The 23,135-nt window shown below is 42.0% G+C and overlaps 1 protein-coding gene across 1 annotated transcript in view; it reads left to right on the forward strand.

Annotated features, from left to right (window-relative positions):
- PDIA5 (protein disulfide isomerase family A member 5) overlaps positions 1 to 23,135 on the forward strand; it is a 122,262-nt gene that overhangs the window by 68,413 nt on the left and 30,714 nt on the right. Inside the window, exons 12-14 of the mRNA XM_033516099.1 lie at positions 3,740 to 3,876; positions 20,698 to 20,768; positions 22,060 to 22,223. Of these exons, the coding sequence (XP_033371990.1) occupies positions 3,740 to 3,876; positions 20,698 to 20,768; positions 22,060 to 22,223 (372 nt within the window). The remainder of the gene's footprint in view (positions 1 to 3,739; positions 3,877 to 20,697; positions 20,769 to 22,059; positions 22,224 to 23,135) is intronic.

A 23,135-nucleotide genomic window follows, 5' to 3' on the forward strand; every position in this document is an offset into this window, starting at 1 on the left:
GTTCAGAGACACACAGGAAAAGTGTGTGTGTATAGCTGCTCTTCAACAGGTGCAAATCCCTGCATGGTCAGTGAAGCTGATGGAGCAGCTGGAGAGAGCTGAGATAATCTGGTGATGGAGAAATCCCATTTGCAGTGAGCCCAGGCTCTTGGGCATGGTGTCATCTTTGTAACCCTGCCTTGTTTGCTGCAGTTGTGGAAGCAATACTAAAGTGAAGCTAATGAAAGGAAACAAACACACGGGAAGGAGCAGACTAGCAAACTATTGTAATGGTGCAGTTTAGCAAAATTGGCTCAGAATAAATGTATTTCTCTGTACCTTGGGGCTGTGCTGGGGATGTGCATATGGTTGCAGGTAGCCCAGGGTCTTCAGCAGCAGCAGACTGCGTGCTTCAGGATTTGGAGCCCACAAATGAAGTGAGAGCAGCATCCTGTTAGGATCAGGAGCTACAAGCACAGCAAGCAAGTAGTGCCCAGTGGCTCAGACAGGAGGAATTCAGCCAGAGTCATTAAGCCTGGTGTAGTCAATTAAGCCTTCAAATGTGAGTGATCAAGATGGCAACTCCAGCAACCTGAAGGAGATGATCAGCCCTTGGAGCAAGGATATGGCTTCATCACCTGCACTTTGTTATGCTTTTCAATTCTGCAAGGATGTGGTTATCTCTTGGCTACCATATGTGAAACATTAGCTGTTTGGGGTGTTTTTTCCCCTGTCTGCCCACATAATATCCAGATAATCCCTGCAATATGCAGTACCTTTATATCAGTGCTGTGACAGCAAGTGAACACAGCTACTGGAGGCAAAGCAGAACAGCTGCAAGCTCTTTCCAATGATAATCTCTGCTAACAAGCCACTGTGGGCTTTGGCTGATACTTCAGCAGTCCAGAGCTAAAGACAGCTGTTTGTCCTCACTTAGTGCATACTTATTAGTTGCCCAAAAGATGATCTGAGCAGTAGTCTTGTGCACGTTTTGTGTAATAAGTACAACTTTTAAGGAAACCACATTGAGTAGTTATGTGTACTTAGATTTTGCCAGTAATTGATGCTTAAATTATGATAAATTAAATTATTAATAAAACCACATATAGGGTAAACGTGCTACGTACATAATATTTTACTAATCTGAGGAATCTGCAGTACAGGTTGTCAAAATGATATAGCAAGGGCTTTAGGAAAGCCAAGGAGTGCAATGAGATAGCTGCAGGGTGTACAGGCTGTGTTTCAGAGCAGCACAGTATTAAAATATTGAAAGGTTGCTTTTGTACAGAATGTTACTGCGAGGACCAGGGTATGCAGGGCCATGGCAAGGACAGCCAACACATTTTTATACTGTGCATGCATGTGCTATCATTGTAGACATTTGCTTGAAAGCAAATCCAGCAGACATTGAGTTATATGAAATGGCCCATTTTGTGTGGACAATAAGTACACTCTGCAGAAAAGCAGCTGTTTTTCCTCTCCCTCTTGATTTTTTTTCCATCTAAATATTACTGGTAAAGGGATGAAAGTGGGTGATCTTAGGCTTATTTTTGGGGGAGAACATGATATACCGTAATGAAAGTTAGAATTATTTAAATCATCATCCATGCTTTTTCCTCTAGTTTGGTGGGCTCCAACACCTTTTTTTTTTTTTTTTTCTTTACTACTTATTAAAGGTGCTTCTTTCTTATGCTGAAGCTGCTAAGGCATTGGTCTTACAGATGCTTCACTTTTCTTATCTTCCTAATAGTCACTGGCTACTATGTTTTGGAGATTCAGATGTTTTCATGAGATGATAGAGATGAGCCATAATACAGCCTTAATCCAGCACTGTAGAGATGCTATCTTGTACATACCTTTTTTGTTAAATCTGATACACATCTGTATCAGCCTGAGTGGTAGGCAATCACAACAGCTTCTCGCTGCCTTCAGTAGCTGTTTGGTTTGTCTTGCTGTTTTTATGGATTCCCCTCAGGCCCTTCCTCAGCATCAGCTACTCCGTTAAGTCAAGAACTTGTTCTGTGCTCTCAATTGAATTAACTTTTGATAACTTCTGGACTTCTGTCATCCTAATCACGTGTTGGGTATGCCTTGTCTCAGTGTTAAATGACCTTTTAAATTTTGATTGTTGCTTTCTCCAGGCTTTGAGCTGTTTCTTACCACCTCCAGTGTAGGCTCATTAGCATGCAAAGCATTTTAAATTAGGCCATTTGAATAAACATCCCATGCCTGGCTTTGCTAATTCCTGAGTGAAATAGGTCACGCCAGGCCCTGCTAAACACCTTGTTCTCCCTGCGCTGTGTCCATGTTCATCATGCTCTGCCTACTCAACCCAGCTCCCAAAACCATTAAGTGTCATGGTGTTTGCTGGAAAGCCTTCACTCTGCCAGGTTACCTGGAGATAACTGCTCTCTGGGCTGCTTGGCCAGGTGCAGCTCTGACCTCTTACTTGGATGTTGGCTTCTTGGTTTGTTTATGGCAGAAGGAGCAGCAGAGGTATGCATCACAGTTCTGCATGGATTGCTCAATATTCTTGGATCACACCTATTGCTTACATCAACAGAACTTGCTATCTGCATCTGTGTATCTCCACTGCTTTTTTTTATCAAACTAGGCTTTCAGCCTAGTAATGAGTAAGGCAGGATAAATTAGTTATCATGTTTGCCATTCCTTGTTCCAGGCAGCTAACACAATAATACATTTTAATCACAAATAGCAAATCTGCTTTCAGCAAAGATGGGGTCACATCCAGACCTGTACTTTGCCAAAGAATTTTGGGAATTTTGGGGGGTATTTGAAACTCATTACTGCAACTGACGAAAATAGCTTCAAAGTCTGGCTCCTAATGTTCATATGTTTGGGTATCTTTTCTGTGAACACTGCTTTAATAAATAAAATGTTAATTAGCATAGTTTAGTTCACAGCTGCCAAATTCTCTTTTTAATATACATTAATAAAAGCCAAAACAAATTGTTTATTGTGATGATGAGCTCCAGAGGAGCTTAGGTTCAGTTTCCAGACTTGCCACTGTGTCTGAGCAGTCTCTGTGGCTCTGACCCATCCAAGACAGTTGAACTCAGGTGCAATCATAGTGAAGTTGGTAGAACACATCACTTGTCTTTTAGGTGAAGCATGCAGCTGAGTATCTTAGCTGAGTTAGGCCTACAAGCCCACTGCAGAGTGAGGACATAATGATGCTTCCCTGGCTCACAAGAGCTGTTCAGGGTAAGATCATGTATTCCTGAGGAAATGGTGTGTGTAGCTGGCTCATGGTCCCAACACTGCTCCTCCTTTCTCTGCTGGCCCTAATCATGCTGTCAGTATCCAAGGTGACGGGTTAAATTGGCTGTTTCTGCTCACTGCTTTTTTCTTTCATTTGCAATGACTCCTGTGAACTACAAAGTAGGAATGCTGTGAGAAAGGGAGCATCCTGCTGAGGAGGGTGAAAGAGTAATAGAAAATGCATTTGATTTCTATAATGTAATAACCAAGCAGTCTAGTTATCTCCTCACTCCATCCCCCTCCATTGCTGGTCTGTCCTCAGGAGCTTCTTGCAGATTTTTTTGTTCCTCTTCCAGTTTTATCTGTGTTTCAGTGCCTGTGAGTTCTGGATGGGTACAATTATGGAAGCTGTTCAGTAGGGTTGATGTGTCAGACATGTGTGAACATCTGCACAAAGTGGTTCCTTACAGTTTGACTTGCCAAGATGACTGCTTAGCACCAGAGAGCTGCCTGTAAGCTGTGTCTGTTTGTCTTGTAGCCCACAGGCACCTCAGCCACAGGCTCCAGAGACTCCCTGGGCAGATGAAGAAAATGTAGTTTATCATCTGACCGATGAGGACTTCGACAAGTTTATAAAAGATCATTCATCTGTGCTAGTGATGTTCCATGCACCATGTGAGTTTGTTTTCTCTTCTGTACTCTGAGCCAAATGCTTGCCAATGAAATCAGTGATGTTTTCCTGTGGAAGTTTCACAGAACCATGAACTCAAAAGTCCAGGCTTTTCTTGTTTGTGATGATTGTTAAATATACAAGGCATGAAATGTTTGTGAAGTTGCTGACTTCACATTTAGGATGGAGATGTGCCTCTGGAAGAGGGACACTTTGTAAGCCGAGTCAAAACATAACTGAGGAGTGTAATGATGCTTAAATAGTCTGGGTACTCATCACTTTACAGCATGGTTTCCCATTTTCAACTTCTTTTCAGTATTGTTTGCTTTCAAAGAAGAACTTTGGTTGATTGAACTAACCAGAACTAACTCATCTTGAGAACCCTGAGCTCCTGGATTCTTGTCCATGGCTGCTGCTATGTCATTTTGTACATTTTCACTCCTCTGCTGCAGTTTCTCTAGCAATGTAAGGGATGATTGTCACTATATATTGTGCTGAACTATTCCAAAACTAGGCCTAAGTTTAGAAAGACCCCAGAACTTTTGATAACTATTGCAGAGTTGGTGGTGATGCTACTTAGTGTTCTGCTGAGAATTAATTGAACTGATCTTTTTCATGACTTGAGGTTTTAGCTTGACAAATAAGCTTGACAAATAAGACACAGTGGGTTGCCTTCAGGAAGCTGCTCGAGCCACACTGCCCTCCTGTAAGCTGTTGGGTGGAAGAGAAGAGTGAATTGACCTCTTAGTTCACTGTGGATGTAACTTGTTTCAGCTACATATCTGGTTCTTCCAATTGTTTATGTCTGTGATGGACAGTTCAGGCTTGAATCTGCTGCACTGTGTGACACACAGCTTCTGTCTTCTCTTGCTGCTGTGCTGGCAGCAGTACTTGGGTGAGATGTTCATTTTCAAGGGCATAGATTTAAAGGTTAGGACTCTGGAGGCAGACTGTGTGCTCACAGCTGAGGGTCTTGGCACAGAGGCTGAAATCCTGTTTCCCTTTAAGCCAGCTGGAGTTAGCTGCAAAATGCCTTTTTTGAAGGTCTGCTCATAAGACTCCTTTGAAAAACATACCATAATGAATTTCCTCTGCCTGATGAAATGTCTAAGAATTTGGTCCACTGAAGCAGGGGACTGACTGCTGTTTTGTCGCTGTGTTCCCTGGATTATTTGTACTAATGAAAGTGGGACCGGAGATGAGCGCCTGGTCTGAAACCCAAAACACAAGTAGCAGAACTGATGAGGCCTGGTTTGCCCAGGAGTTATCCTTTGTTACCCAAATACTTCCTTCCCCAGATTTCCCTGCACCCCGGTGTGCAAGTGACAGCATGGGCTGCTGCTCCTCGGCAGCTGTGTGCTTTGCCAAGCACAAATCTAGCTCCTAAATTTCCCTCCTTTCCCTCTCTCTGCACAATGGCATGGGAGAAGTGTCTCTTCTCACTCGGCATATTCACAGAGATTTAATAGTACTTTCATGCTTTACCTTTTTTTTTGAGTTTGTAAATGTGCAAAGGAATCTAGTCTTGTATTCAGGAGGAGGAAGAGGGGGAAGAAATCAACAGTTGCCCCTGCAAAACTCATTCCTTTAGGAAGCCAGGTTAAAAATAGATGAATCCATACAACTGCAATCAAACTTTTCAGTAAGTTCAAGTTAGTTTTAAATCTCAGTAGGATTCTGTTCAGTTTTAGTGGTTTTTTTTAGTATTTTCAAGAACACAGGTAACACAATTTTAGGATTAACAATATTGCATTACCTATTTTGAGAGTAGGGGTGCTTCCAGACAGGCATGTTTTGTGCTAAGGGACATTCTGCACTAAGATACAGCAGTACTTTGGTAAATGCTGTTTTAAAAGTAAATTAAATGCCTTAATTGGGCTGTCACAATCTTCTGATAACATTTTCCAGCTGCTCAGAATTCAGATAAAGAGCATTCCTTGACAGAACAACTCAATTTTAAATGCAGTTTGAATATTTGGGGCATTTTATTTACATTCAGGTGGTAATGGTATGCCTATGTGCAGAATCCAGCTCGTACATCGTAAAAGATCTGTGTTGGTAAGAATCCTCTCCGGGCATCCTCAGCAGAGAGAATGAGGCTTGCAAACTAATTATTGTGACAGACAACTATGATAAACAGTTATCTCCATGATTAAAAGCTCTTCTCTTAGCACTTCTTAAATGTGCTAATGGTGTCACCTTATGAATATTAGGAGATAAATAATTCCAGTAAAAGAAGTGGTAAATCCAGCGAGCATCTTACTTGTTTAAACCTTGGTAGCTCAGGCTGAGGAAGTTTTTTTTTCCCTAAAAATTATGTATTAATAAAAAACAAAATCTTGAAACATCTATAAAATAGGCTTATGACACAGGAGATACATCTGTGTAACTAAGAATAATCAAGGGGATTTCAGCACTGGCCTGGAATTAGCAAGTGCTTAAACTCTGTGTCACCATGAAGCATACATGTGACTTGGAGTTTTTCTGTCACATTGTTGTGGTTTAGCCTCAGCTCCAGCTCAGCCCCACACAGCTGCTGCATCATGGTGGGATGGGGGAGAGTTTGAAAAGTAAAGCCAAGAAAAGTCATGGGTTCATGAGATAAAGGTAGTTTAATCAGAAGAGGAAAAGCCATGTACAGACAAACCAAAACAAGGAATTTGTTCACTACTTTGCATTGACTGGCAGGTGCTTGACCCTTCCCAGGAAAGCAGAGATTTATCACACATAATGCTGACTTGGGAAGACAAACTCCATCACTCCAAATGTCCCCCCTCTCCCTCTTTGCCCAGTTCTCTATGCTGAGCACGACACCATATGGTCTGGGATATCCCTGTGGTTATTTGGGGTCAGCTGTCCTGGCTGTGGCCCCTGACATCTTGTGCATCCTCAGCCTCCTTGTGATGGGATGGAGTGAGGAGCAGAAGAGGTCTGGATTCTGTAAGCACTGCTCATCAATAACTAAAACATCTACACTGTTCCCAGCACAAATCCAGCCCATGGCTCAATACCAGCTATTGTGAAGACAATGAACTCTATCCCAGCCCAAACCACCTCACATACATGAGGAGCTGTTTTACTAGAAGACAGTTATTTCAGTGATGCTTTAATTGCATATTCAGAGGGACAATACATTCATAGAATTTTGTATGAAAAGATGTGTGGGGAATTGGCAGCTTTTTATCTGCTCCCTCTCCTCAGTGCTGAAGATACAGCTGAACCAAACACATCCCAGGTAAATACCTGTGAACTGCACCCTTAGGCACTGTGATGGATGTGGCCAGTTGGGTCTCCATGTCTTTGGCTAGAAATCATCATCCCTGAGGACCACACTGTAATTATTTACAATCAGTTGCTGCCTGGCATAACTAAGTTCAAGGAGAGCAGGTAGTGTGTTTTAAACACATCAGGAAGGTCTGCAGCATGCAGCTTGCACCTCTTGGGATCAGAGAGACCATACCTTTTGTGCAGTAATTTATCAACCATTAAACAGACCATGTACTGCTTCAGGTCATTACTGCCTGCTCTGAGCAACGGGTGAGTGAGGGTGGGCAGGATGAGTTCATCCTGCTTTCGTTTTACAGGTCACTGGGGACACAGAGCAGGATTTCTAACCTTCTGAAACTCCTTTGTAAAGCCCTTAAGAGGATGTTCAATAAATCTGAATATTTAGCATAGGTAAACAGTGGCCCAGCCAGTCAGGCTCTGAAGGCACTCTCCTCCCCAGCCATCTGTGAAGGGTGTGCAGTGTTGTGCTCCTTACTTAAGCATTTTGCTGAAATTTCATAATTTCTGGTGGTGAACTTAGTGTTATCCTGGATATATCCCGACTGCAGTCTTGTAGACATCTGAAGTGATTTTCAATGTGTTGTTGTACCCAAAAACTGGATTCTTGTGCACTGTACAAAAGAATAAAGAAAGGGCCCACCCTCCCAAAGGATTTGGAGTTTTTACTTGAATTGATTGTATTTGGTAACATGAGATAGCAGTTATGTTAACTGGCCTATTTCTGGATTTATTACAAATGATTTATTGCACCAACCAAAGTTATTTCTGTACTATAACATAACTAAAGGCACTGTTGCTGCTTATGATAAGCTTCTGCTAGCAGTGAAAAGAAAGACTCCATGTCTGTATGTGCTTCTTGATATCTATGCCTACAGCTGATAGATTTATTTAGATGCCCAAGATGACAGCTGGATTCTGAATGTCTCTAAATATGGGTTATGCTGCCATTCAAGTGTTGTTAAATGCTTTAGTGTCATGGGAACTCGCTGGGACTTAAAATGCTCCTGAGTCCCTTGATCACGAAAAAAGCCCTGTTTGTGTTTTCAGTTTCCTCATCAAACTGTTTGCTGAGTCCAATGTAATTTTAAAAATAATTCTGTCCAAAATATTTGCCAAATTAGTGAGGATTGCAGTCTTTCTGTCTCTGTTTTGTTGAAGGAATAAACCCTCTACACATTTATCCTTTCTACATTTTCCTCAGCATTTTTCTCTAAATCACATCTCAGTCACAAAATAAACCAAACCAAGTCACTGATAAGTCAATTCAAATGCCACTGAAAGGTGTTTAACGTCTAGGATTGAAATTCAAGTCAACTCAGAAATGGTTTCTGGAAGTATCTGCTGTTCACACACAGGAGTTAGTTTTCATTATGCTTTGTTAACATAAGTGACATTGCTAACGTTTTAAAGGATACCTGTTCTTGCAGCCTCATGCAGAATAATGTCCTGGTGCTGCTGGGAGCTGTAGCCTCCCCCTGTACCTTCAGCAAGCACGGATCTGAGGAGTCTGTGACGGTGGCTGGTGGTTGTAGTCAGTCACCTCTGGCGTTTGCTTGGGGCTGCTTTGCCCTCTCTCATACCCCATCAGCCAGAGCAGAGTTTGTTCTCCAGTACTGATGCTAGGGGTAACAAACAGAGGAGGAAAAAAGTGCTTTATGTATACTGTTAGAGTGAGTGTGCATTTGCTTTTTAAAGGATTAAACTATTAAAATGTTTTCCTGCAATTTCTTCATTGTATGTGAGTTTAAATTCAGGTTAAATCTGTGTTCTTCCCAGACTCCTTCATAGGGCTTCTTCAGAGACTATATAAGCTGATTGCAGGACTTAAGGCTAGAAAAAATGTCAGTATCATTATTAGGATATTTGAGCTGTTGTGGTTTTTCCTTCATTGATAAAGAGGGAAAGCAGGGAAAATGTAGCCTAACAGACCTTTGCTTGCTTCCTCCCAGTGGAAGGGAGTGCAAAAATAAACCTTAAAATGATAAAGTGTACCACAGTTTTCATGTGTTGTTGAAATGTCCATGAAATTCCTTTCCTGTACTCGGATATTTTCTCTCTCTTTATAAACCAACCCGATAAATTATGCAGTTGCTGCTTTCCAAAGTCAGCTATTCAGCTGTTCAGGTTTTTAATTGCACAGGGAGTGGTTTTATCAATTTGGCTTTGAAAAACAGCTTTTCACACCCTTCACTTCTTCCCTCCTCCCTCCAGTGCATTTAAGCCCAAGGTTTTAAGCGACTTTGTGAACTCACTATTAAGAATCCCAAGCAATTAGCGCAGTACAGGAAGGCATCAGCTTCTAACCAAGTCATGAACTTGGCTCCTCCCTGCCAGCACACCATCACTGGTTTCAGTGGCCTTGTTTTTGTTTCTTACTGCTCCATGTGATTGGGATGTAGGAATCCATTGCTCACTTTAAATATGAAGCAAAGTGAACCCAAAACGTGTGCACAAAATCAAATTTAGCTTTTCAAACCATATTTTACAGCTATAAATAAATAAGTCTCCCTTTCAGACCCCCAGTTGTTCCTTTTGAAAGCAAGCTATGTTGCTGTGAGCTCTAATTGGGATGTATGTTGGCAGCATCAACAGAAAGGCCACGAGTTGAAAAGGCTGAAGAATAATCCACTCTGTAGCCTGAAAAAAAGTGTGCCTTTCTAGCACAGGTCAGCAGCAGCCTAACATTGGCAACCTGTGATAAATAAAGAAATTATTTATAAATGAATGAAGTTTTCCATGCTAATTCATGATTCAGTCAAAGATTATTTCTTTTTTAGAATGTCAGCTAACACAGTTGTTGCAGTAGAGGTTAAAGGCTTGTAGGGTATCCAAACATCCAGCAGTGCTGAATGTGGATGGAACCATCCTTTAATTTTAATTTGTCCCTGTCATATATAACATTTGTGATTTTCAAAATAAGATGTTGGCTGTGTTCAGTGGCTGCCTAGAGAGCCTTTGGCATCTGCCTTCAGATGTAAAGCCTCTGGGATAAAGGCAGACAGCGGGTACTTGGAAGAGGGTTTTGGTGCACCTGTGCAGGTCTGGATTACTGGAAGTTTGTAGTGTGTAAGGCAGGTTGTACATCTGGAATCTGGTCAGATGCCTTATCCCCATGATGCAGGTGCTATACCAGCCCATAGGAAGCTACACAAAAAGACATTTATGTGGCAGGATGCTTGCTCAGTCCTGTTCATACCAGACCCTGTGAAAATGTTCTTGTTTCAGAGTCATTACAGAAAGCTTTGAACAAGTCAAACTTTCTGGACTGTTATGTGGGTCACAGGCAGTGCCTGGCTCTGGTAGGAGTTTGGAGGAGCGATGCAGATGTCAGGGTGGGCTGTTGCAGTGCCTGCATCACTGAAAACTGAACTGTTGTGTAAGGACACATTGATGAATGTTGCTGTTTTAGAGTCTGGACAGACTGTTGAAGAGAAAAGATCTGCTTCAATTTCAGAATTGTGTTTCCTGACTCTCTGTGTCCCATAGGCTCCTAATTTTAATGTTGCCTTAGTGTATTTTTAATGGGATGTATAATGAAATGCTTCCCTGTACATGCATAAATTCTGCCAACTTTTTGTGCACTGTATGTATGTACTTCTCAGCTGAACATTCCTGGCAGGCTTCTGGAGCAGGGACATTCTTCACATAAACCAGTTAGAAATTGGTACGTTCTTGGCTTCAGAATCTGCTTCCACTGAGATGAGCAAGTCCTGACTGCTGATTTCAGAGAGAGGAGGTCTGGGACACTTAGACTGGGTTCTTCACTATTTAAAAGCATGGAAGTCTACAACAAGATGTTGCTTGATACTACATATATTTGAGTATCACTAAAAATATTAGGGAGCGTAAACAGTTCAGTGTACTGACCTGCCAGTGCAGTGACTTGTCTCATTAAACTAATTACAGAAATTATTTTCGGGGAGATTTAGTCACACATTAAAACAGAAGTTCTTGGAAAGACAGCAAACCAGGAAAATTAAGAATCTGGCATGGATTTTTCCTTTAATGACAATACTACTCATGTTTCTCAAGGATCTAAAAATAAAAATCAATATGTGTTATTAGTGGTACTTAATATAAATAGGAATGTGAAGAGTGTAGGAATCCTGATAATTATCTTGTGCAGTAAAACTTGCTAGGATACCTAATGAAAGGGACGAAGACAGTAATGACTGATACCATTGTCTCTTTTTTGTCAGTCTTCTGATACTGGAGCACACAGTTTATATGGGATTATTGTCTCTTTGAAGCAGTTTGTGCTGTTTGGGCATGGTCAGAAAAAAGGATGATCCAGTGATAAAAGCAATAGCCTTGGCCTGGAGATGTAAAAGTTTAGTTCTTTGCCTTGCTTTGATTTGTACAGTCACAACTCAAGTCACTAAATATTTGTCTCGGTTTCCAACCTGTGAAGTGGAGATAACATTTCACCTTGTGTGGGAGTTTTATCTAGCAAGCCATGGCCAGACTGCAAGCTGCTCCAGTATTGCAGGAACTGAGATATGGAAGGCATATGAGCACTGCAAAGTCTTGATTAACGTGAAGGAAGTAGCATTTTGCCTTTGATGTTGCCTAGCTTGTGGCAGACATCACTTTTTTGTCCCCTAAGTTTAGGAAACCCCATCTGCCGCTGAGTGAGCAGAGCTCAGACAAGATTATCAAGGCTGGAGCTGGTGACTCACAACCTGATTACAGCTCATGCCAGGACTAAAAGGGAGGAGCTTTGGCTTGCTCTGGTTCAGTGTCGCAACAGGGAGAGTGGCAAACGTGGGGTGTTTTGAGCTGCTCTACCTTTGGGCTGGATCTCGACTTGCTCTGTGGCATGATGCTGTTCTGGGGACATGGTGTGTACATTGAATAATGTACTTGGTAGCAGTTGTGGGTCTTGAGTAGAATGCAGGGTACAAGTAAAGAAAGAAGGAAAGGAGACAAAATGTGGATATTTGGGGGCTGTGAAATTTGGGAGGTTTGTTTGAAATGCATTGCTGTATGCTCACCTCCAATTGGGAGCAATTACTTTCTTTATTAAAGAAGACATTTGCAAAGGCTATTCCGATCAGAAAAAAGCTTCATGTGAATGTGTGGCAGGTGGTGTGAAGGGAACATTAGTTTCTTTGGGGATTTGCTGCCTCATTTCTCACATTATTATTGCCTTCCCTCTCTCCTAACGAGTCCTTATGACTGACTCAGCCTGTTACATAGGAGTAGATGCCGGAGCGCCAAGGAGCAGCTGAGATGCTACAGCTGAAGAGAGACTGGCTTCATGCTCTGGGTATTTGTTGTAGGTTATTTAGGTGCTCAGAGGGGTCTTTTAGAGGACTTAGGTGATTTTAGCTGTTAAAAATCCACATTTGAGTGTGTGAATTGGGTGACAGTCCTGGCAAGCTTGACCCCAGTGTACACTTAATGCTCTTGTGGTGTATTCTGATAGGAGTGAAGCAAAACTTATTTTTATAGGTTTACTTTTCTTCCCTCTAATGATGGGGTAACAGTAGGAATTAGCTTTAAAAATTATACTCCAGATTTATTTTTTCTGAAATAAATCAATTTCCTTGCTTGGATAAGCTCCATATACTGTGCAGGGCTCTCATTTGGGAAGTGCCTTACAGTATCTCTGCTACTTGGGTAATTACCAGTGGACTTTATCTTCCTAAATACTTTATGGCTTCAACTTTTGTTCTGTGAAAGGCAGAGAACTTACATAAAGGGCAAATAGTGAACAGAGACAACTAGAGTGAAAGATTGCTTACCTGTCTGTCTGTTCCTTGTGCCCTTTCAGATGGTGAGTTGGCAAGTGATGCCATTTTTCTTAGTTACTAATGAATGAATCCATTGCTTGGACACTGAGGCATTGAGCTGATGGTGGGGCTGTGTCTTCTGGGGTTCTGGCTGCTTGTGGTTGGCAACCATACCAGCACCCTTCTCCTAGATAGGTGAACAGATCTCAGCTGGTAGCCGTTTCTGCTGTGACTTTGGACAAAACCCTTGTGTTCTGCATAATATTTCTTCTTGCTACTTGACTTTTCCGGTTATCTTCACAGTAATATTCAATGTCACCATTCCTTTTAACCCTCCTGCTCCATGAGCTTGAGTTCATTGGGATGTACCTTTCTTAGGAAGATCTCTTTGCGTGGCATCCATTTTGCCGATGTCTTGCACAAATTGCATTCTAGGAAATAATTCGCAGGTTATGCTGTTCTTGTGAGCTGAATGCTCAAAGCTCTTTCATCTCACCTGTGTTCTCTGGCATTTTCATTGCTAAATCCAAAGCAATAAAATCTTCCATAGTGGGGAAAGAGTGTGAGAGAAAGCAGTGCAACTTCTCTACCCTCCTCAAGGTAAAATTTTGTTGTTCACCTGGCAGCAGAGAAGGGGGGGGATCTTTTTTGGATGTGAAATAATTCTGGCTTAATTGAGAAGGAAACCTTCTGGTGGTATTTTTCATAAACTCTCAACAATTTCACCTTAAGGCAACCATGCTGTTGTCTCACATTTCAATAGGGGAAGATTAATTTTCAACACCTACTCAGGGCCATGTTCCTCAGAGCTGGTGTAGGAAGTGTAATTCATATCTCCCAATGCCAGCTGATCCACCTTCCTTCACTTCTTTTCCCTCCCAAGAGGGATGGTAGGAGGCACCATCATCTCCAAGCACAGATTTCTACCACTTGCACCACAGTCTTGAGTGAGAGGGTATATATATGCAGTTTTAGTATATATGTGCAGTGTAATCTCCAATAGCCGGAAGCTGAAACCACCTTTGGAATGAAAATAAGGAACCATGCGATTGTTTTAGTTTTTTTTACATAAAGATGGTGACTGACTTTGAGGTTGTTCCTGGATTTGTGCTGGAGTCTGTGCTGTGCAGATGGGGGTATATTTTTTTCATAGGCTGCTTTCAGGAGTCCAGCTCAGCCACAGCCACCTGTGAGCTCAGAAGCAGAGAGTGCACACTGAGGGCAAGACACAGCAGAAATCCCTGGGAGGCAGCAGCCTCCAGCTGACATTAGTCTTGGAGAATACTCACCCTTTCTCCTGAGCCTGAGTCAGAAGAAGACACGCTCCAGTGTGACCAGAAATAAAGGCAGAAGTGTGTGTTGTGCAGTTCACCAGAGCTGTTGTAAATCCCCTGGAGGCAGCCTGCAGGACCTGCTCCATGTTTGCCCCACTGTGCTGAGCCTTCCCCTGCCATGGGCTGTTTCTGGCTAAAGGTGGCCCTTCTGCTGGAGCTGTGAATATAGCACAGATGCAGATAGCGTTCCTGGAGGATACATTTAGTTATGCTCTCTTTCCAGTTTGATCTGATTTATGTAATGCATCTGACTATCCTTTTGAAAAATAAGTAAATAGTTTTAACTCATACTACAACAGTCTAAAACCGTTATGACTCCTCTCCTGAGCAGTTAGAGCATAGAAAAGACAAGATGGTGTCTGGGTTTGGGTCACTACCACCTCAGCAGGTCATACAGACAGGAGAAAGACTGACCAATTTGTAATGATTCTGTGCCCCAACTTCACATTGAAGGGCTCCTGGAAGCAGGAAGGGACTTTCTTCTGTGTGCCCATGCTGGGATTTGATTTGCACAGCTCATTGCCCCCACAGATTGCCTGCACTCCGAGTTCATGGTAGTGCCAGTGAGATGGTGATAATGGTGGGGCCGAGTCTCTGCTGTGCTCTGGGATGAACTGTGCAGCCCATGCAACCGCGGTGTTCAGCTGCAACTGCAGCAGCGTGGCAGGACTGCAGTAATCCAAACTGCTTAAGTATTTTCCTTCTAATTCTGTATTTCTAGTTCCTCAGAGTCTTTTCCAGACTGACCTTTCATAGGCTTTGTCTTCTGTAAAGCCGTAAAGCTGTTTGCTTGTTGCTGATCTCTAAGCAATGTAATGCCTGCTGGAATCAAACCTGCCTTGACAAATACAGTATTGGGGGTGAGGTGTCTGGATTTGTGTATATGTGCACACATTTCTAGCTGTTGGAAATCTGAATTCAATATCATGTTAAAGATGTTGAAGATGCACCTCTTATAAGAAAGCATCGAGACTTGAAACATCATTGTCTTTTAAGTATCTGGAATTTTACCTGGGTATATAGTGCTGCTGGTGAGAAGATGCATAGTTTGGAGGGAGTAAGTATTCAGAAGGAAAAGGTTGTGCAAAATTCCTTATACTCCTGATCCTTCTTAAGATGTTTTTGGGTTTTGTTTCATTTTTGTTTTTTGGGAGGATTTTTATGCATGGAGATCGTGGCATAGCCTGACTGCTCTGACCATTGTGACTATTAAGTGAACATGCAACCAACACGATTGCAAATTCATACCTGTGATTACACGGAGAAACAGCTGCTTTTGTCATCCTCCCTCCCTGCCAAATTTGTGGATGATTTTCCATCAGATGTCTGCAATGCAGATGGCTAAATTATGCAAGGGAGTCTGCAGCTGTTGTAGTTTATGCTCTCCTACACCGGTGAAGGAACTGAAAACTGCCTCATGTCAGACCTGAGAGATCCTCTTTTATGTGATGCATGAGAAGTATTTGCATGTTACAGACTTCCATAGCAGAAGAGAATACATTTGTGTTATTGCATGGATGGTAAGAGGGCTGGCTGGGATTTATGTGTCCTGCCTGTGGCTGCAAGGACTGTGTCTCCTCTTCTCCATGTAGAAACTCCTGCTTTTATATGTAGGGATTAAGTTAACAATGTTAACTTGTAAGAACTGGCCATTGTGTTTTTTTCAGAGGTCACCACTCCTCTGGGATTAAGAATGGAGAAACCAATGGTGTTAAATGTTTAGAGAGCAAAGGCGCATTGGAGATTTTTGACTTACTTTTCCTCTTCCTGAAGTTGTCTGTAAATCTTCTATGAGTGTATTCTGAACTGCCAGTGGCCCACTTGCTGAAAGCAGGACATGTTTTGTGCTTCAAATTCGTTTTCTCATCAGGCTAATGGAGGTATTTTTGGTATGCAGCTATAGATGGATATAGAGCTGGCATGATACAATAAATAGCTGGTACATGATAACAGTATTTGAGCAGTCTGTTGATGACAGAAATGTAATGATTCTTTAAAATCTTTATTTGCAATTTAGTTTACCTCTGGGGTTCTTGATGTCAGAAATTGCTTCTTCACAACTGCCTGGATGTTGTCTTTTATCTCTTGCTTGTCACACACACTTCAGATCCTCAGACAATGTTGTCTTGAAATGAGAGACATGGTCAAAAGCATGGCATCTATTTATATAGTCATAATAACCTGAAAGAAGCAAACTGAATGATAGAGAAAAACTGAGATTTATATTCTTGGGACATCACTAAGACAGTATATGCAGGAGCTTAGCTGGAGCTGCTTGACTGATTTTCTGCTTATAAAATTTGGTTTTAACAGTAGAAGTACTTGTATTAATTCATTTCTGAAAAGGTTTGGAGCAGTTGTGTTGAAAGTCTTTGTCATGGTGGCAAACAGGCTGCTATAAACAAATACAGATACTTCCTTGGAAAAAGAGTTGTTTGGTATGTTTGTTAGGCTTTCCTTTGTCCATGTGCTGCTCACCCTTCCACTTCAGCATTGCTCTGTCCACACTTGGCCTTTGCCTCTACATTTGCATATGGTAACACTCTACAGAGGACAAAGTGCTGAGCAAGTGTTGTCCTCCACCCTGCAGTGGGATCCTGGAGGGAGGTGACTTGTCTGCACCGAGGTGACGTGGGGACCTTTGATCACCCTTGTCTGGGGTGCAGCTCAGCTAAGCAGTGTGACAATGACTGCACCAAAGGAAGGAGCTGCTTATCTGCCCATCTGCGCAGTGCAAATGGGAAGGTTGATTATAAATAAACTGGGAAAGCAGAATTCTTGCTTCATTTAGACATCTGTTTTAAAAATGGTGTATACCAGATGTCCACTGCGTACCTTGCTTTCGTACCAATGGTGCAAAAGCAAGGGTGCGTACCAGATGTCCTAGCACTGATTGTTGTAAGTTTTAATTTCTTTTCCCCATCTTGTAGCACTTCCTTTTTGCTTACCTGTGTGCTCTTTTTATCCAAGCCTTGGCCCTAGCAGCCTGGGGCTTCTTTTGTGCAAGAGGAGCAAGATGAGGTGTGAGAGGAGTTGTCCTGAACTGATCAGCAGAACCAGACACTGAACTTGGACTGGTTTCTGCTGCCAGATGGAGAGTACCTCTGTCTTGTACCTCCAGAGTAGCTTCTTCTGCAAGAAAAGACTGAGGCTGTGGGAGTCCCCATGGATAGACCCTTGGGTGTTCTCACCAGACATGACCCTTGAAGGCTCAGAGGATGGCAGTGCTCGGGAGTAGGCACAAGACATCCTTGTGTTGACTGCAGCCTTTCTTCTCACCTGGGATTAACAGGTCTCTTCTCTTGCTTAGTCTTTTAATGTCATTAAACACTTAACAGGACAGTGCATCTTCTAGAAGCCAGTCTGTCACAGATGCCCACTGCAGACTTATGGGCTCCTTCCATTGTTGCAGCAGCACATAGGAGCATCTGGGCTCAGGGCCTGTAGGGTTGTTGTTATTTTCCCCACTCATTTTATGAACAGAAAGCATCTAAAACTAGAGGACCTTAGCACAGAGGGATGAAGCTGCTGCTGAGCAACCTAATGTAGCAATCAAAGGAGAGAGGCAGTGACCTTGGAATTAATTTAAATAACTTTTTGTTGGCCTCAAAAATTGAATGGCAATCTTCACAGGATTATTCAAAGATAGGATAAATAATCATAGGAGAGATTAATTGATTTGCAATTTGTAGCTCTGACTTGTAATTTGTATTTCCCCTTTTCTGCAATGGTAGGTGAAAGCAGGCTGTAGCTCACAATAGCAAAATTCTCATGAAGACAGCCAGAAAAGCATGATTTATTGTAGGAGAAGCTCTTAAAATTTGTTGTTCTTCTCTCAGGTTCAGTTCAATATTGTGACTTTTTTCCAGACTGATACATCATGCTGTCCTCTGTCAGGCGTAGAACAAGCATTCAAGATAGATTTGAAGACTTCAGTTTGCATTTAAGTGCCTTTTAAAAGATCTGATGTTGCTTCCCTTTGTTTTAAGCCTGAGTGAGTTAGCTTTGTGGCAGTCAGTAGTGCTGTGTATGTGTGATGTTCATGAAAGAACCTGTAACAGTGACTTTCCATGGTCTGGATATCTTGATCCAAAATATTACTTACATGAATTTCAGATGCTTTGGATATTTTTTCATTTCCTGGGCAAGATGTGCATGCATTATTGGTTTGGGTTTTTTTTCCCCTCTGCATAGCTTTGTGAAAAGTCTGGTTCTTTTATGCCTTTGGTTGATCAGATCTCATTAATGATTGTAATATAATTGGAATATAGTGTAGATTATGTGGATACTGTAGCTACAGCACAGCATGGATCTTGCTGTGGCTAAGGGACACACTGTGTAACGCCCACCAAGGTGAAGTTAGCCCTGCAGATGCAGAAAGTCATTGTTTGTACAAATTTAAGCTACCTAATTCAGAGGGGTTCCCAGGTATCTGAACTGGGAGTTGAGGTGCCCTTTGGTTAAAAGTGAGGAAGAGCACAAAATGAATAAAGTTCCCTGCTTCTAAAAGGAGAAATAAATCAACTTGGGCAGGTGTCAGAGGGATCTGTCAGCCCCTTACACAAAGCCATATGCCTGCAAGTTTTCTGTGGGTGGCAAATAAATCATTTTGCCAGCCTCTTTTGTGCTTTTAACCAAGATAAGCAGTGCTGAGACAGTAATTCTTCCTCAGCCTGTCCCAGCTTCTTCCTGAATTCACCTGCGAAGCTGTTGCATCAGGTTCCCAGCATTGTCACACCACGGAGTAAAATTAAGGCAAAGCTTTCTCCACCAGCTGAGCTCCCCTTGTTCTGCTGCTCCTACCACATTATTGTTTTTTGCTTAAAAGAATGGCATGGGGCTGTTCAGTGCTGTGGTCTCTGTGCAGATGACTAAGCAGTATGGACTGTAGCTGGTGTTTGAACAGGAGTTGGTCTGAGATCAACCGCTTTGGTATTTGCTGTAATTCTTAGCTGGGATTTGCAGTTGTTCAAATGTATTCAGCCTGTTCTATAAACATGCCCTGTAAGTGTTCCATGATGTGCTGTGGTGGCTGAAGCTCTGTTTGCTCTGGTGAAGTTACTTATACCTGGATGTCTTATTGCTTCTTGGCTGCAAACATTTTTTGACTTGTGCTGTATAAACCATGCTTGTCTGGTTGAGTTCAGGCCCAGGTTTGTGTCTGCTGGCTTCAGCAGTCATCCCATTAGAGGGAAACAAAGCAGCAGTGAGGTTCAGAGTCTTTGGTTTATTTTCTTTTGGACAATTGTGTAAAAATAGCCCCAGCCCTGTTACCCGAACACCTCATAGTCAGCTTTTGCTGGCATGCATTGAAACACATTTCTAGCTGTATCTTCTGATACAACTTTCAAAAGCTCAGCAAAGTCTGGGCTTTCAAGTGCCCATTCCAACAATAACAGCTCAGGAAAGCGAGCTGGCTGCTGCTGCAGACCGGGGGAGAGGTGCAGCAAGGCACTGCACGGGGATTGCAGGGTGCTGGGGCCGTGCCAGCGCCTTGTCCCAGCTGCCTGCACCTCAGGTCAGTCAGACCTGACCCTCCCCATGCTGGGTGTTCACCCCAGCCTCTCCTGCCTGTGCACTGTCCCACAGGGGCTGCGTTGTGCCAGGCCCTTGGGGACAGGGAGGGGGCTGTCACTGAGGCCCCAGCATCGCACCAGAGGTGCGGGACCCTGGCCTGGGCCTGAAAGCCCTGCCTGCAAGCAACTGGCTGAAAGCAGTTTAATTTACACCCAAATAATTTATTCTAAGTCTGCTTTTCTCACTCATGCATTCATTTTACTTTATTGTAATGTCAGCACTTAGCAGTGAAGTAATGGCAGATCTCTGGAGAACTTTGCACAAGCGAGAAAGCACCATTATCTCAGTTTTACAGATCCTGCTTATGTTGGGAACATATGTGGTGGTGTAATTACACTGATGTGATTAAATCAGTGCAAATCCTTGCTAGAGGGACATGCTGCACCACTGTAAAATGGGGCTTAGTGCAGTTGAATTCAAATTATATTACTCTATGAAGCTGTGCTAGTGTAAGCCTCCACTGAAAGTCACAAAGTCATGTGAGGAGCTGTGTTGTTTCTTTCTAAAGTAGATAAAGATTTGGAAGCTGAAATGGGTGAGGTTGTGCCTTGCTCAAGAGTATGCTAGAAATAGTGGGCTTGACAAATGTTTATACTATTTGTATTTGTATTTTGTATATACTTTCCTTACTTTTTGTAAGGATAGAAGTGTGGATGTGAAAGTGGGGCTGTATTACTACTACTATTTTTAATAGATTAAATTCTTTGTTTAAACTATTGTGGCCATTTTGGAAAAAAAAGTATATCTTACTAAGGCTTTACAAATATATGAAGTAAAATGCATATAAAATTCTAGCAAATCTTTACTACATGGTTTTGGATTTTGATAATGCCTGGATGGGTCAATGAATTACCATGGTGTATACAAGTTAATTGTATTTTTTTTTTGGCAGGGTGTGGGCATTGTAAGAAAATGAAGCCAGAATATGAGAAGGCTGCAGAGTTTCTCCATGTGACCAGTGATGTAAGCTAATTTCCTTTATTATATCCTTCAAATAATCAGTAATAAATAACTAGAGTAATAAAAGTGACTTTTCTCCCTACAACAAATTCAGCTGTTCTCATCCTCCCACAGGACCCTTCAAAATGTGCTTCCAAAGTACAGTCTCATCGCTAATGCATGAGCCCTGCCAAAGTCTGAGAAAGAACATTCTGTCTTGAACGAAAACAAAATCGAAAAATGTTTATGTATTCTGCTGTAGGCCTTATACATAATATGATCAAATCCAAAAATGGATTTTTTCCCCCTTACTTAAAGGCATTGAATGTGAAAGAAACATAGGCTTTTATTTATGAATTAGATTTGGAAAAAAACAAAAGGGGCTGATCCCTGTTTCAAATACCCTGTTTTTAATGGTTGCACCACTCCATTAGCTTCATCATAAGTGCTCCATCAGCATGGCTGGAGAAGAGAGATCCAATAATACAAGTATTAGTGTTATTGATTCAGTCTCATGCTGTGTATGCCATGTAGGAGAAGTGGAATTGGTCTGCCCCATGCTTTAAGCATCTTCTGTGGAGACATCTAGAGTTCCTTTGTTGCTGTTGGAGAGGGAGGAGATGAGAAGAACAAAGATCCGATGAATCACACTCTACAAATGCCTGTTCTTCTGTATGTCTAAAGGTGGTCCATGAAAAGATGCCCACAAGTTAGGGAAAGATGAATTTGCCTTAAAGTAAACTTATCTTCAGCAGTGCTTGTTTCTTCTGGGAGAAACAGGGATTTGTGGGAGGAAATGCAATATCTGGGAACGGCCCTTAAGCATTATAAAGTGGATTATATAAAGAGAATCCATCAGAAATGGGAGGGGAACGGGTAAAATTCTGGTAAGATTTAGTCCATAGTATGTCCCTGTCTGGTTTTGTGTCAATCCTCTGTGTCTTTCTGTATGTCTGTGCACAAAATCACAGAATTAATCAGGTTGGAGAAGAACACTGAAACCAAGTCCAACTCATGATTGAGCAGTACCATGTCAACTAGACCATGGCACCAAGTGCCACATCCAGTCTTACCTTAAACACCTCCAGGGATGGTGACTCCACCATCTCCCTGGGCACCCCATTCCATTTTATGTGAAAAAATTCTTACTCATGTCCAACCTGAGCCTCCCCTGGCACAGCTTAAGACTATGTCCTCTTGTCCTAGAGGCAGCAAGGACACCTAGACCACGAGTGATTGCCCCCAGGCCCACTGTGTCCTGCTGAAAGGGTGCGTGTATGAGGCTGGGATTTACAGGAGGTGATCTCTGTTTCAGAGTCCGGGGGTCCTTGCGGCAGTCGATGCTACTGTCAACAAGGCACTGGCAGAAAGATACCACATCTCAGGGTTTCCTACTTTGAAGTATTTTAAGGATGGAGAGGAGAAATACACTCTGCCACACCTCAGAACAAAGAAGAAGATCATTGACTGGCTGCAAAAGTAAGTTTTGGGGTTGTAAGATAGTATTTGGGTTCCTGGTTAGTGACTCCTTCAGATGGCTTTGGTGAGGAACTAAGTGAAGTTTCAACACTGCCTAAGTCCTTTGCTAACAAAATTACATTGAATTCCAGTATTCAAACCCACAGAAACATGTATGTTAATTATGGTCTCTAATACACCAAATCCTTTACTTGCTGTGGGGTTTTTCATGGCTGCCCCATTATTTCTTCCCCAAAATAAATATTTTTCAAATACACCTTAAGCTTTTCCCTGGAGAAGGAATAGCAATGGCTCTGAAAAATAAACAGAGCATTTGTTTTTCCCTCTTTATACAAAGCAGCAGATCTCAGTGTTAGTAACTGAATTTCTACAGTTGTACTTTTCTCTTTCCAACATTTCAGAGCCAATGCCTAGGATTCCACCCACGTGGGGCTGAAGGAAAGCCAGTGAGACCAACAAAAGTAGCACCTTTGAGTGCACTAACAAACATTTCTTGGGTGGTGTGCTGAAATATGCAGAATTAAGTTTGATATGAAAATTATTACAGCAATTCCATTTCAATTTAAATTTGTGGTACAATTCTCTCTTTAAGTATGTATTATATATGCATATATGTAAAAGTATGCATATATATATATATAAAATATGCATTTTCTTTAGGTACTGTAAGCCTAATGTATTTTCTGCATTAGTCAAGGGGAAGAAAACCTGCCAGAGTTTTGTGAATATTTTAATCATTTAACTATTACATGCAGTTGGCATGAGGAATGTAATCTTTATTTTCCTCTTCTTATTTGGTGGAAGGAGGAGGTTGTGTGGTGGGTTTTTGGTTTCTCTTCTCTCTTCTCTTCTCTTCTCTTCTCTTCTCTTCTCTTCTCTTCTCTTCTCTTCTCTTCTCTTCTCTTCTCTTCT

The sequence above is a fragment of the Parus major genome, chromosome 7, assembly GCF_001522545.3.
Source record: "Parus major isolate Abel chromosome 7, Parus_major1.1, whole genome shotgun sequence".
Lineage (NCBI taxonomy): Eukaryota > Metazoa > Chordata > Aves > Passeriformes > Paridae > Parus > Parus major.